The sequence below is a fragment of the Lolium perenne genome, chromosome 1 (genome assembly GCF_019359855.2).
Source record: "Lolium perenne isolate Kyuss_39 chromosome 1, Kyuss_2.0, whole genome shotgun sequence".
NCBI classification, from domain to species: domain Eukaryota; kingdom Viridiplantae; phylum Streptophyta; class Magnoliopsida; order Poales; family Poaceae; genus Lolium; species Lolium perenne.
In genome coordinates, this window is record NC_067244.2 from 243,785,031 (window position 1) to 243,799,140 (window position 14,110).

General features: G+C 47.3%; 1 protein-coding gene, 1 long non-coding RNA gene and 1 pseudogene across 2 annotated transcripts; 2 read left to right on the forward strand and 1 right to left on the reverse strand.

The window, feature by feature from the left end:
• Positions 1–637: 637 nt before the first annotated feature.
• LOC127327456 (LEAF RUST 10 DISEASE-RESISTANCE LOCUS RECEPTOR-LIKE PROTEIN KINASE-like 1.2) lies at positions 638–6,707 on the forward strand. The gene is made up of 4 exons (XM_051354225.2): positions 638–1,582; positions 5,131–5,166; positions 5,296–5,577; positions 5,658–6,707. The coding sequence occupies exons 1-4, from the start codon at positions 745–747 to the stop codon at positions 6,572–6,574; spliced, it is 2,073 nt and encodes a 690-aa protein (XP_051210185.1). The 5' UTR covers positions 638–744; the 3' UTR covers positions 6,575–6,707.
• LOC139835022 (uncharacterized) lies at positions 2,904–5,103 on the forward strand (annotated as a pseudogene).
• Positions 6,708–11,924: 5,217 nt separating the features above from the next.
• Positions 11,925–13,868, reverse strand: LOC127327457 (uncharacterized). Its single transcript, XR_007868571.2, has 3 exons — positions 13,055–13,868; positions 12,563–12,609; positions 11,925–12,443 (listed from the first exon to the last, which is right to left on the reverse strand). It is a non-coding gene; the product is annotated as an uncharacterized lncRNA (long non-coding RNA).
• Between the last annotated feature and the right edge of the window lie 242 nt (positions 13,869–14,110).

A 14,110-nucleotide genomic window follows, 5' to 3' on the forward strand; every position in this document is an offset into this window, starting at 1 on the left:
TTTTTTTTTGAAAACTTGTGTACGAACATATTATATGTAGATGTACATGGAAAATTTTATTTTAGAATTTTTTGACACTTCAAAATGTAAATTCACACAATGGGAGCAAATGCTTCTATGAGCAAAGTGAATATCCCCCTATGTTAGTTGTTTGCTTGTTTGTTGTTATTCTCGTACGTACAAGAGCCTTTATAATTGTTTCCGTCGATCGCTTTCATGTTTGAAAAGCAACTGAACCGGCTGTTTCAGCCGTGTTGATCTGGAAGAAAAACGTGAAACCTTTATCTGCCTGTCCTAAATATGGAGCAACATGTTTCAGACGGGCGGCGGTCAAACAAAATCCTGAAACTAACAAAAGGTTGCCGAAAGCAGACACTAGTAATATAAGAATAAGAAACAAAGAAATAGAGAATCTGAAATGCGACGACGAAACGTGTGTATATCATCGGCATGCAGTCATGGATTCGAGCCGTCGAGCGAGACATACGAGGTGATAGTCCGGTGGCGTGCGATGCGACCAGACCCACCTGCTCAACCAATGCCGTGATGCCACGTACGCACCCGCCACCAGTTCCCTGACCTTCACGAACCTGCCCCCAAAACAGAACAGGTCAAAGTCGTGCGCGCGCGGGCGCACGCGCGCGCCCGCAGTCGCCACCAAAACGACCAAACCCATGTAAGCAACAGCGAGCCGTGACCCCGTGACACACAGTGTGCTACCTCGCCTCATCTCGATCGCCCGCCATGCCGCCGCACCGGCACCTCCTCCGCCTCCTCCTGGCGGCCGTCTTGCTCGCCGTCTCCGGCGGCCTCGACCCCGCCGCCGTCGGAGACGACGCGTACGACGCCAGCATGTGCCAGAAGTCCTTCAAGTGCGGCGGCCACGACATAAACTACCCGTTCTACCTCTCCAACCAGTCCAGGCTGATCGACGGCGTCGCCTACTCCCGGTTCTTCTGCGGCTACCCGGGCATGGCCATCCTCTGCGACGCCACCACCGCCACCGCCACGCTCCGCCTCGCCGGGGGCACCAACTACACCGTCCTCGCCATCGACTACGCCAACCACACCATCACCCTCGCCGACGCCGACGCGCTGGCCTCCAACAACTCCTGCCCGAGGCCCCGCCACAACGTCACCATCCCGCCCGCGGCCTGGCTCAACTTCACGGCCACCGGCAACAGCACCATCTCCTTCTTCCTCGACTGCAACCTCAGTGCCGCCGCCGACCCTCCGCCGCCGGGCATCGTCCCGATCAACTGCACCGGCTTCGCGCAGGGGCGATCGCCGTCGTTCCTCGCGCCGCACCTCGGCGCGCCGGAGGGGAACTGGTCCCGCGCGTGCCGGGAGGTGTACGTGGCGCCCGTGCTGACGGAGTGGCTCGAGAGCGCGGCGTACCGCCCGCGGCTGGCGAGCGGCGGGTACGGCGACGTGCTGCGCCGCGGGTTCCGCCTCAGCTGGGACCCCAGCGCCGGGCCGTGCTACGAGTGCGAGCTGTCCAGGGGCCAGTGCGGGTACGACCAGGTCGGCGGCTTCCTCGGCTGCCTCTGCCCCGACGGCCGCGTGCGAGGCCCGGACTGCGGTAAGACGACGTCCTTCCTTCTCTCTACAGTATTAGTTTCTGCCCCTGCAACCGTGTTACTTTCAGTTTCATCGTTTTGGCTTCTTCTTTCTCGAATTGCCGCCTGTCCTGTCCTCACGATCGGTACTTGTGGAGCACAAAACCTGCGGCGGCGGACCTGACCGCCGGTCACTATTGGTGGGCGGTGTACGTACGTACACGGCGGTCGTAGTTATCAGTTTCTTTCATTTCTATAGACCCAGTCTCGTCGTGTCTCGTGTGCCCTGAAACCACGTTCTTCCAATCCGATCGTGACGCCGGGCCAAACGATCGAGTATCCACCACCAAATGCGTATGAAACAGATGACTTCTTAACCTCGCCGCACCACGAAACTTTCCTCCGCCGGAGCCGTCAAGGCAGGAGAAACACAGCTGAGCCCGTTTAAATTACCTTGACGTTCTGACTCACCACAGCAGGCGAGGTCATTGTTTCTAGATTTCTACTCGATCGGCCATCCTCTTTTGACCTGTCTGTCACGATCAAGGTTTAAAATAGCACGATATTTCTCCGCTAATGGACGCACTATAGCATATCTAGAGGGTCCATGCTAAATTTTAGTAATTTTGCTCGTGGCGCTATTTGCGAATAGCATGTTATATCGCGCTAAAACTTCATAGCATTAGCGCTATTTTTCGCGTAAGTTGCTTTCACTTTTTTGTGGTGCTGAAGTGCAATCTGTTGGTTCCACTTCTAAATCAGAAGATAATATCGCTAATGCTAATAATTTTAATAAATAATTTATACTGTTGTTGCCCTGTGACATGCTGATGTTATCCTTCTAAAATATTTGTGATCTATTTTTATGTGTGGTTATGTATGTATGATTCAGTCAGTTTTGGACTATATATCCATTTGTTCTAGTAAAATTATTTATTTTTAGGCTATATTTAGTATTATTTTGAAAACGTTATTTGAAGTATATTTTAAGAGATTTGCTAGTTCTCAGCTAGCTGAGAACTAAATTCTTGCCCAGTTAAAATCTACACCATTTGATTTAATTCGTGATTTATGCTAGTCATCAGTTGCAACATGAGTTGCAATTGAGATTCGATGACATTATCCGACTAAAAACGAAACTAGTCGCCAGTCGACTGAGAAATAGTCACACCCCGGTTCGCCAAAATGAACCCCAAACTCTAAATCTCTGTCGTTTGCAATAGACTTTTTCCTTGCCATGAAATGCCCATCTTAAGAACTACCCCTCGTGCTGGTCCGTACATCACATTTCATAGACATTGCTCGTCCTCTCCCCCTTTGCAATGCTTCATCTACCACGAAACCCTTTCGATCAAATGCGTTACCTGCATTCCGTACGACTCCTTGTCACACTAGCTCTGTCATCGGCACCACGATCACAGCCACAACCACAGCCCGGTGCCGGTGCCGACTTCTTCCGGTACACCAACTGCGCCCCGACGCCGGCCACTCAACTTCTCCGTGGCCTACCCGTTCGCCGTCGACGGCCTGCCCTGGCCGGACTACTGCTCCTCCCCGGGCCACCGCCTCTTCTGCATAAACACCACGACGCTGGTCATCTACATGACCTCCGGCGGGTCCTTCCAGGTGACCGGCGTCGACTACGGCAACCACGTCCTAACTGTCGTCGACCAGACCCTTGCCGACCAGACCCTTGCCGACCAGACCTGCCCTCACAACTACCACAACACCACCATCGACACCGCCGCGTTCGCGTACACAGACCAGGACCGGTTCCTCACCGCCTACGTCAACTGCAGCTCCGCCACGTCGTCGCTGCCGCTCGTCGACGACGTCTTCTCCTGCGTCACCGGCGGGACGTCGTACTACAGGATGGACAACGGCACGCTGGCGGCGGACCTGCTGGGCGTGTGCAGCTCGAGCCTGGTGGTGCCGTACGACGCGGACATGGCGGAACTCGCTGGCCGCCGGGAACGCCTCCCTCGGGGACGCCGTGAGAGGCGGGTTCTCGGTGAGGTGGATGGCCGGCGCCGGGTGGTGCGGCGAGTGCCAGGCCTCCGGTGGGCGCTGCGGGCACGATAGCAGAGCGCCGGATGATCGGGCTCAGGCTGTCGGCTCGTGTCCTTCAGGTTCAGGTAACCTCTGTTGTCTATACGAGTAAGACAGGTTGGTCAATGGTCAGTGACGTTTGAATGGTTTTATCGATCAAGACTAAAAGCGCTGCTCTGGCCAAAGCTAATTTGGAGCGCATCTGACGAATTTGCATGGTTCATACAGCCTCTTGAGTGTTCGATTACGATTGCTTGCGGAAGTCCACGCAAAATTCAGCTGCTGCATCGATCGTGAATTAGTCTATTTTGTTGTCCTGGAGACTTGACTGCTTTGACGTTAACATTTTACCTACACGTACGTACAAACAAATACGTGTGTATACTCATCCCTATGAACAAACGCACACACATCCTTATGAGCACCTCGGAGAGGCTGGTTTATGAACTTGATCGTCCCGATGTCGACGGGAATATCGTCTCCCACTGAATAATGTTTATTCCACCTTTATGGGACACCAAAGTGTCAAACCTGGGGTTTAAACTCCGGTGGGCTGGAGGTGCCACTGCTCTCCTAACCACATATTGGTGTAGAGGTAGAATTGTTAGCATAAATCACCACATTTCTAGCAAAATTTCTATTTTGGTACTTTTTTGGTTTTCGGGAGAAAAGTCCACCATATTTTCACGAGGTTATCGTAAAAAAACACTAATCTAGAATTGAGCATGAATTGTCTCAACAAGGGGGCAACTATCATTAACAATTTTGCTGATGTGGATGGGCCCCACATGTCGGCCTAGTTATAAAAATCGGGATATTCCAATAAGGAAAAGAACTAGAACTTGTTCGTTGCTCCTGGAGAGCGCAACCATCCCCCTTGACCATGCTCCGACCGACACCGACGTGGGACTCTCTACCGTGGAGGAGTACCAGGCGGCCATGGCGCGCCGGCGTGGAAGAGGGCCTAGGTGTGGTCTCGGAGGGGATAGGAATAAGACAACCTCTATTCTTATATTTTTGGATATTTTTAAAAAATGAAGGGCTGACAAGTGGGCTTAGTCCACATCAGCAAATTGGTCCTGACAAATGAGTCTCACTTGTCTGTTTTCATGTCAATTCGTGATTAGTGTTTTTTTTTCCAAAAATCTTGTCAAAGTACGGTGGATTTTTGTTTCAAAAACCAAAAGTGGTACCAAAATAAAAAAAAAAGTTTGCTACAAATGTGGATGTTTTATGCAAACAACTCTAGTAGACACTACTTACTTAAGATTATGACGCAATAAAGAGATTATCTTTTTCTGAAAATATTTTATTTATAGTTCCTCTACTAGGCGTTCAAGCGTGTACGTGCTCCATGTACATACATTTGAGCAACATATGCACAAATATTTGGTCAAGACCAAATCAGATTCACAATCTCCACGTTTTTTTAGATTTGAGCGCATTCGAATTGATTTGCTCGTTGCTCGTTACTACGATTTTTTGACGTAAGGGTGTTTACAGTTGTTTGTTTATTCTGCAGGATCGAAGAAACAGAACAAAAAGGCAATAACATATGGTAAATATACGAAAACTCTGGCTCTGGACATCATGGATACGATTTTAATCAACTCGTGGTATTTTGTTACTGTTCTGCAACTTGCTGAAGCATCGATGCTCATCAGTCATCACCATTTTGCAAAACCAGGAACCTCAGTGGCTGCTGTAGTCATGTTCATGCTTCTCCTCGTGGTGTCATTTCTGTACATCCGCAAGAGAAGACAATACAAGATGACCTCCTCCTCTAAGCTCCTCATGTACACCATGTCCGGCGGGACGCCGCGCTCTAGGGGCAGCACCGACATGGAGTCCGGCAGCGTCCACAAGCTGCAGACGCACCATTTCTCGTACGAGGAGCTGGAGGAGGCCACCGGTGGCTTTAGCGTCACAGGAGAGCTTGGCGACGGTGGCTTTGGCACCGTGTACAAAGGTAAATTATTGCATACTGGCAAATTAAAGATTCAGAGTTCGACATTGGCTTGACATTGCATGATTTTTGTGTGTGCTCAGGGCAAATCCGGGACGGTCGCGTGGTGGCGGTGAAGCGGCTGTACAACAACAGTTGTCGTCAGGTGGAGCAGTTCGTGAACGAGGCGTCGATCCTGTCGCTGCTCCGCCACCCGAACCTCGTCACGTTCTACGGCTGCACGTCCAGCCGCAGCCGGGAGCTCCTGCTGGTGTACGAGTACGTGCCCAACGGCACCGTCGCCGACCACCTGCACGGCCACCGTGCGGCGGAGCGCGCGCTTTCATGGCAGCTCCGCCTCAACATCGCCGTCGAGGCTGCCGCGGCGCTGGCCTACCTCCACGCCATCGAGCCTCCCGTGGTGCATCGAGACGTGAAGACCAACAACATCCTCCTCGACGCCGACTTCCACGTGAAGGTCGCCGACTTCGGCCTCTCCCGGCTCTTGCCGCTCGACGGCGCCACGCACGTGTCCACGGCGCCGCAGGGCACGCCAGGGTACGTGGACCCGGAGTACCACCAGTGCTACCAGCTCACCGACAAGAGCGACGTGTACAGCTTCGGCGTCGTCCTCGCGGAGCTCATTTCGTCCAAGCCCGCCGTGGACGTCAGCCGGGATCGTGACGAGATCAACCTGGCCGGCATGGCCGTGGGAAGGATCCAGAGATCCCAGCTGGACCAGCTGGTGGACATGGAGCTCGGGTATGGCTTCGACGAGGCGACTAGGTTGGCAATGACGATGGTGGCCGAGCTTGCATTCAGGTGCCTGCAGCAGAACGGCGAGATGCGACCACCGATCAGAGAGGTGCTCGATGTCCTCAAAGGCATACAGGAGGGAGGGGCAGAGGGGGATAAAGACGGGAAGACGAATAAAGATGGCGTCCCTGCCGTGCCATGCTCCCCTAATACCGTGCATGCTCCTTGGGATAGTTTAAGTACCACCCCGAGCATTAGCCAGTAGTGTATGTAAAGTTTTTTTTAACAGGAATTTATGTAAAGTAGGGACTTCAAATTCGAAAATGCACTTTTGATCCCTCTGCCACCACAAAAATCATTTTAAAATATATAAAAAGTCGAACAAAAATAAAGCATGTACATATCGAAATTCCATGTGCACACCCCAAGTTTCCTGGACAATCAAATTTTTTTGTGTCCTGTGCAAAAATGATAAAGAAATGTTTCATGGAGAGTCTCTTTTTGGCACTGAATTTTGCATTTTTTACGTATGACACAAGAAATATCGGTTTTCATGAATCGATTTTGCGAGCACATAGAACGTCAAGATGTATCTGCTATATTTTTTTTGTCATAACTCTTAACATTTTAAAATAGTTTAAAACGGATTTCAAAAATCAGGAGTATATGCACCTAAGTGTAAAAACGCCTTGTCCAAACATCAAATTGTCGATACATACTACATATTGCAATGTGTGTGACGTTCATCTTTTAAGATCATGAATAATTTTGTTTATTGTTTTGGTGGACCATTTAATTACACTTTTGAGAACAACAAGAGAAAAATAAATATAAATGTCATTGTCATCAATGAACTCTCTCAGTTTGAAACTTTGAATCCATTTTATGGATTATTACAATATTTCAATTTTTAATCTTGGGAACAAGATGATTGCAAGAATATGGTGCTTGAATCTATAATTTTCTTAATATATTCTTAAAGTTCCTTTATACATATTAATCAGGCCAACTTAATTTGTGCACCTAGTCTAAACAAATTTAAATTGTACCAAATCTCTCGAAAACTATACTCCTAGTCCTAGACGTTACTTGTGATCAGCACATGCAGTGAATACATGGGTGTTGAGAAGTAAAATTTATCTAAAAACATAATATAGCATTATCACTATCTAATGCATTAGTCCCTAAGATGTCTATTTTAAAACAACATAAAAGCCAAAGTTTATAAATCAATAAGGAATTATACACTTTGTTATTTTTTTATAAAATAAAATATATACTCGCATGTCTTGCAACTTGTTATTCGTATTTCACTATTAAGTATTACTCCATACTACCCATTTTGTTATCTTAATATGATGTCTTATGTCACTGGGTATAAGATCCCTTTTTTAACATGAGGTTAATTACATATTCAAACTAATTGGAAATAAATGAGTAGTTATGTACAACTTCGGTTACTCACTAGACTTATATTGTGTCTCCAAGTTCAATAGACCAATATATAGATTAGTTTGTCTATTGATCTCAAAACTTCAAATTGTCAATACATACTACATATTGCAATGTGTGTGACGTTCATCTTTTATGAACATGAATAATTTTGTCTATTGTTTTTGTGGACCATCTATTTACACTTTTGAGAACAAAAGGAGAAATATAAATATAAATGTCATTGTCATTGTCATCAATGAACTCTCTCAGTTTGAAACTTTGAATCCATTTTATGGATTATTACAATATTTCAATTTTTTATCTTCGGAACAAGATGATTGCAAGAATATGGTGCTTGAATCTATAAGTTTTTCTTAATATATTCTTAAAGTTCCTTTATACATATCAATCAGGCCAACTTAATTTGTGCACCTAGTCTAGACAAATTTAAATAGTGCTAAATCTCTCGAAAACTATACTCCTAGTCCTAGACGTTGCTTGATCATTAGATGCAGTGCATACATGGGTGTTGAGAAATAACATTTATCTAAAAACATAATATACCATTATCACTTTCTAATGCATTATTTCCTAAGATATCTATTTTAAAACAACATAAAAGGCAACGTTTCTAAATCAATAAGGAATTATACACTTTGTTAGTTTTTTATAAAAAAAATTATACTCGCATGTCTTGCAACTTGTTATTCGTATTTCACTATAAAGTATTACTCTGTAGTACCCATTTTGTTATCTTAATATGATGTCTTATGTGACTAGGTATAAGATCCATTTTTAAACATGAGGTTAATTACATATGCAAACTAATTGGAAATAAATGAATACTTATGTACAACTTGGGTTACTCACTAGACTTATCTTGTGTCTCCAAGTTCAATAGACCAATATATATATTATGTGTCCTCTTTGGAGAAATATTTAATTTTAAACATCAAGCGTATCCATCTAGAACATAACAGGGTAGAAGAATATGATGCACCATCATGTTGATCCAGTGGGAAGCCATGTGGAGATCTTACACCTCCATACTTTCGTTAAGGACCTTGGTATTCTACATTATTTTATTGAGATTGAGGTTTTATCACCCTCTTCTTGTAGTCTCCTTCTTCGACAACACAAGTATGCCCTTGGGCTTCTTGCTCGTGCTGGTATGTTGAAGTGCACTCATGTGACTACACCCATGGCATCTTCCGATTGACTTTGCATCACTGATGGTGATCCACTCTCATATGAGGAGGCCACTTAGTATCGTACTATTGGTGTGATCTTCAGTATCTTATAGTGACACGATCTGATCCGTCATTTTTGGTTAACAAGGTATATCAGTACCTCCGTGAGCCTCGTACACCTCATTGACCTGCAGTCAAACACATCTTGCGTTATGTTCGCCACACCGTTGACACTGGTCTACATCTTCGGTCATATTCCTCTACACCGTTTTCAGCTTTCTCAGATGCAGACTGAGCTGGTAGTATTGATGATCGGCGATCCACGGGGGGATATGCTATCATTTATGGAGGAGATTTGATCGTCTGGAGTGCTCGCAAGCAGTCTACAGTCTCCAAATCCAGCACTGAGTCAAAATACAAGGCTCTTACTGATGCTACACCGAGCTTGTCTGGGTACAGTTATTACTTAAGGAACTTGGTGTTGTTCAAACCTAGCCTCCAGTGCTATGGTGTGACAATATTGGTGCTACATATCTGTCATTGGACCCAGTCTTTCATGCACAGACGAAGCACATTGAAGTAAACTTTCACTTTGTTCGCGAGCCTGTGTCACAGAAACAACTGCAGATTTGTTTCATCTCCTCAAAGGATCAAGTATTCAAGTTGCTGACATTTTTACTAAGTCACTCCCTTCACCTTTGTATGAGCATTGTATCTCAACTTTTTTACTAGCTGAGATTGAGGGACAGTGTTAGAATTATACCGTATACATACGGTAGACCATATCTTTTACTATACACTACAATGCAAAGAAACCTACCCGACGAGGCTTATGTTGGGTCGGCTCAAACCTCTTCTCGTTTTCCCCTTCCACAAACCAATCCTTTTAAGTATGGTGTGGGTTTGCCCGATATTGCAAATGGTTAGCGGTGTGAGGGAAGAACACCAACATGGAAACAAACATGATGAATAAAGGAAGGAAGCCTATCATAAATCACCCGCCATAAGAAAATTCTTATTTTCAGAGGGATCTTGAGCCTTCAGATTTTTCTTAGCGGAAGGAAGGGGTGGTGCTAACCATCACCCTGTTAGTGGGCCTGGTATTTCAAAAAAAATTGATTCAAAAATTTGCTTAGATTTCAAATTTATCCAGATTCGAAATTTTTAGATTTAAAAATTGCCCAGATTCGAAATTTGCTCAGATTTGAAATTTGCTAAGATTAAAAATTTGCTTACTTTGAAATTTATTCGAATTTGAAATTTTCTTAACTTTAAATTTTGCTCCACTTTAAAATTTGTTAAAAAAAGAAGAAAAAAATAGGAAAAAAATTTAAAACCGAAGAAAAACCGAAAGAGAACCGAAACCCAAGAAAAATCAGAAAAAAACTCGACGAAAACCGAAATACCGAGGCCTGCGGGCTCCTGCATGTTAATGGGCCGCAACCATCACCCGCAGGTGATGAATAGGAAAAGCCGGAAGGAAGCCTATCATAAATCACCTTCGAACCCGATTATGATGCATAATAACGCTCTAGGTTTTGGCTCATTAGGCCCAAGTAAAACACCAGCTCGTCCATACCGGCGGCCTCGGACTCGGAGGCCTGGGACTTTCGGCCCAGCTTATACAGCACGGCCGGAGGCAAATCTCCAAAATTCCCCAGCTCTCGCGTGGCGCCGCCGTGTCCGACCGACGGCTGCGTGAACCGAACGGTGGCGCCCGCTGGCAGGCTCGGTGCACGCCGAACCGTGCGCGCGAGCGTGGACACCGCTGGTGAGCGCATGGGCGCCTCGTGCCGCCGGCAACCCCTCGTCCCCGCCGCGCGTGGCGAGCTCCCCGCACCACGCGCGCGCTGGCACTCGCTCCCGTTTTCTCTGTCGAAGAATCGCTCGCCCATCCCATCCGCCGACCGCCGTGCAGGTGCAGGTGCAGCTGCCACAACGCCGGATCGCGACCTTTTCCAGGCGTATTCCGCCGGATCTATCTGAAAACTTTGCAGTCGATCCCGCTTATGATTGGTTTGCATGCATGATTCAGGGCTCATGTCCGGTGAACGAGCCAGGTCATCTAGCTCCCACGGCGCCACCGGCGGCCGGCCGGTACCGATCGTCGGATGTCTCTTACGCGGGCGACCGGCCACACGCAATTTGTTTGTTCGTTGGCACTTGGCTGATGTCCACCACCGTGTCTAGATGCAGCTGTCTCCAATTTAAAAGACATTTCCATATCAGGTCGATCCAGGAAATGCATACGTGGAGCGTACGCGGAAAATTGTTCCGTTAATCTGGCCGCATGCCGCTGCCGTAGTCGTACGTAGTCGTGTATGTACCTACTGAATTGACCGGCCAAACTAATTAAAAGAAAGTCAGACCTTGGGTTAGCAAGATGCTGCCGTCCCCGTCAAAATAGGAAACTCAGTCTGCTGCTTAAATTACTAGCAGAACAGTGTGTGTCGTAGCTACGTACCTACATTCCAGATCTAGCCAGCTCCTACTGCCGTAACTATCAGCATCGCCCATGTTCGTCTTTCATTATGTTTTTTTTTACTCCATCCAAGCCAAATAAAATCACGGCACTCATAGGACACGAGCCACATTTGCTTTTTCTACAAACTATGATGTACATGAGCTTTTGGGTTGCGTCCGGACACCTTCTCTAGTCTCTAAGATTTCGTGGTCTGATCCTACTGGGATGACCTTTCCTGACCTGTTATTATTGGAGAGTTTTTACGGTACCCTATACTGCTGGTAGCAGTATAGAACATCCCACCTATTTTTAACTTTTCAAAATAGTGAAAGATTATCTTTTTTACGTAAAGGGATTATGATGGGCCAAGATCTCAGCCCATTTGCAACCAACGCTATCGCCCCTGCCTCACGATCGCTCGCGCCTCTGCCTCTTGCAACCTTACTGCAGAATCACCACCACGGTTGACCTAGGCAGCCGCCATCGTGGTAAGCTAGACTATCGATTTGTTCATCATGAGAAGGGAATTCAGGAAAATCGCACGAATTCAGTCACTACTTTCAGCTACGCCTTATTAGATTCAGATCTAATCTTACAAGAGGAAGTGATGCCAGCCGGAACAAACGGCTAGGATTTAACCAAATACAACAATGAAAGCGATTACAAGGCTCAGGTCTGAGCTAAATAGGACAGCTGCTAATGACAACAACCCAGAGAGCAGGTGAAAGGTGTCTGTGTTTAAAGTGGATTTGAAAAACAACCCCTCGATAAATGTTGGTTGTTGATCTTGATCTCAACGGTGATCTCACTGGCCTTGGCGCGAAGAGTTAACTAAATGTTGTTTGCCAGTAACCTCTCACACCAACATAACCTCTCACACCAGTTGTTCTCTCCCTCTCTGACATGGGTCCTCGCCCTTGCCCTCACCGACCTCTGTCCTTGCCCTCTCCCTCGCCGACCTCGTCCCGGCGTGCTCCCGCAATTACCCGCTTTTCTGCCACCACGTTAGACCTTGGTGGTCGCGCTCGTCGCAGCATCTTCGCATCCTGATTCAGGAAACCCAATCGTAAGTAAATACATACACTGAGATCGAGTTAAACTATATCGGGAAGCTGCATAGTTAAGATTAGAAAATTTGCTATGTCATGTATGATGTGAAGCTTACCATGGCCGGCCCAATGATCAGGGGTGTTAATTGTTGCTGCCTGAAAACTGAAAAAAAGGGATAGCTTAAACTGAGCAAAATGATACAGGTTCCCTTTTGTGAAATACTGCTACTGAATTATAGAGAACCGACTGTAGATATTAGGAACAGCATCAAGAATCCCTTTGTCAAACTGTCAGCGTAAAAACGATATTAGAATCAAATACAAGGATTTTACAACTATATTACCTGAAACACATAACAAAAATAAATTATGAAGTATGCCAATTAGACAGAGTATCATTCACTTGTACGAAACAATATTATCTATATCTTTCCAGTTAATTGGGTAATCGCTAGTTCTTTCTAAGCACACATGACAGGAACCAAATTAACCAACTAACATACTAGGCTATGTAGCACTCGCAAGTAACTGAAAATTTCAATCCACAAACTGAAATACAGTTCATGATGGTATCAATTCATCTGCACAGAGCTATGGTATAATTTTACCTAAGTCATATGCTCGGATTATAGCGGCACGGCCACATCGCTGTACGCAGCATGCTGCACGCTGCATCACTGCCGGCGTTGGAAACTCTGCAGGGCAACATCCGTCAACCACCAGACCTCGACGCCGCGACAAGACTGCTGACCATGGAGGTTCGATGAGACCATGGACGTAAGGCCCCTCAACCCAATTTGCGGAAGGAGGAGGCGGCGCTGCAGCTGGGCGTGCAGCTGCTGGCGACGGCGCATTCTGCAACTTCCGCCGCTCTAACTCCGCTGCAAACCATGGTCAGCTTTGTTCGCCAGGGACGTCGTATGAGAATAGTTGTAACGGTGGGCTCGGCCACCTGCAGCTTCGTTGCCGCGCTCGGCGGTTGCCACCGGCGACACCGCCTCTGCCTCGGCCACCTGCAGCTTCGTCGCCGCGCTCGGCGGCAACCGCCGGCGACACCGCCACTGCCTCGGCCCAGTACTTGGCCGGCTGGGCCGCGCGGCCCTCCTAAACCTTCATGGCCGCGCATGGCTTCTGCGGCGCCGCCTCATACTAGCCGAAGATCGACCAGCTGTGCCACACGGTGGTCCGCGTCGGCGACGGCCGGAACCCTAGTTCGTAGGGACCATTCAAATCGCCCTAATAGGAGGGGCTATGGGGATGCGCGTTGGCGGCGGCCGGAGCCTGGCTCGGAAGGGTGGTTCCCGTCTCCGCTGCTGCTCAAGCCGGAGGGACTATGTGGGTGCAGGTCGGTGGCGGCCGGAATCCAAGATCTGGAGGATTTTATCTTTCTTTCTGTTGGACGAACGGTTAGGTAGGAGGAGATGGAATCTGGCTGAGTAAATTACAAGGAACTACCACAATTGGGGCGAAGTGGACAGGTTAGTACCACTCTTGGTAATTTTTTCGTGTCAGTACCATTTCTGACATATTAGCCATCTTTTTTTTGGTAATCTTAGTCCCACTGTCAGGACTGATGTGGCTTAACGCCGTCGTCCTGCCGTTAAGACCAATCCGCAGAAATCGACGAGTTCCATGTAAAATAAAATGGAGCTGCCATCGCCCGC

What these genes read in the sequence shown, in the direction of transcription:
- LOC127327456 (XM_051354225.2), top strand. Translation starts at nt 745, where the DNA reads ATGCCGCCGCACCGGCACCTCCTCCGCCTCCTCCTGGCGGCCGTCTTG. An exon ending in CGTGCGAGGCCCGGACTGCG is followed by an intron (nt 1,583 to 5,130) that starts GTAAGACGACGT and finishes TTTATTCTGCAG; the next exon opens with GATCGAAGAAACAGAACAAA. An exon ending in CTTTGGCACCGTGTACAAAG is followed by an intron (nt 5,578 to 5,657) that starts GTAAATTATTGC and finishes GTGTGTGCTCAG; the next exon opens with GGCAAATCCGGGACGGTCGC.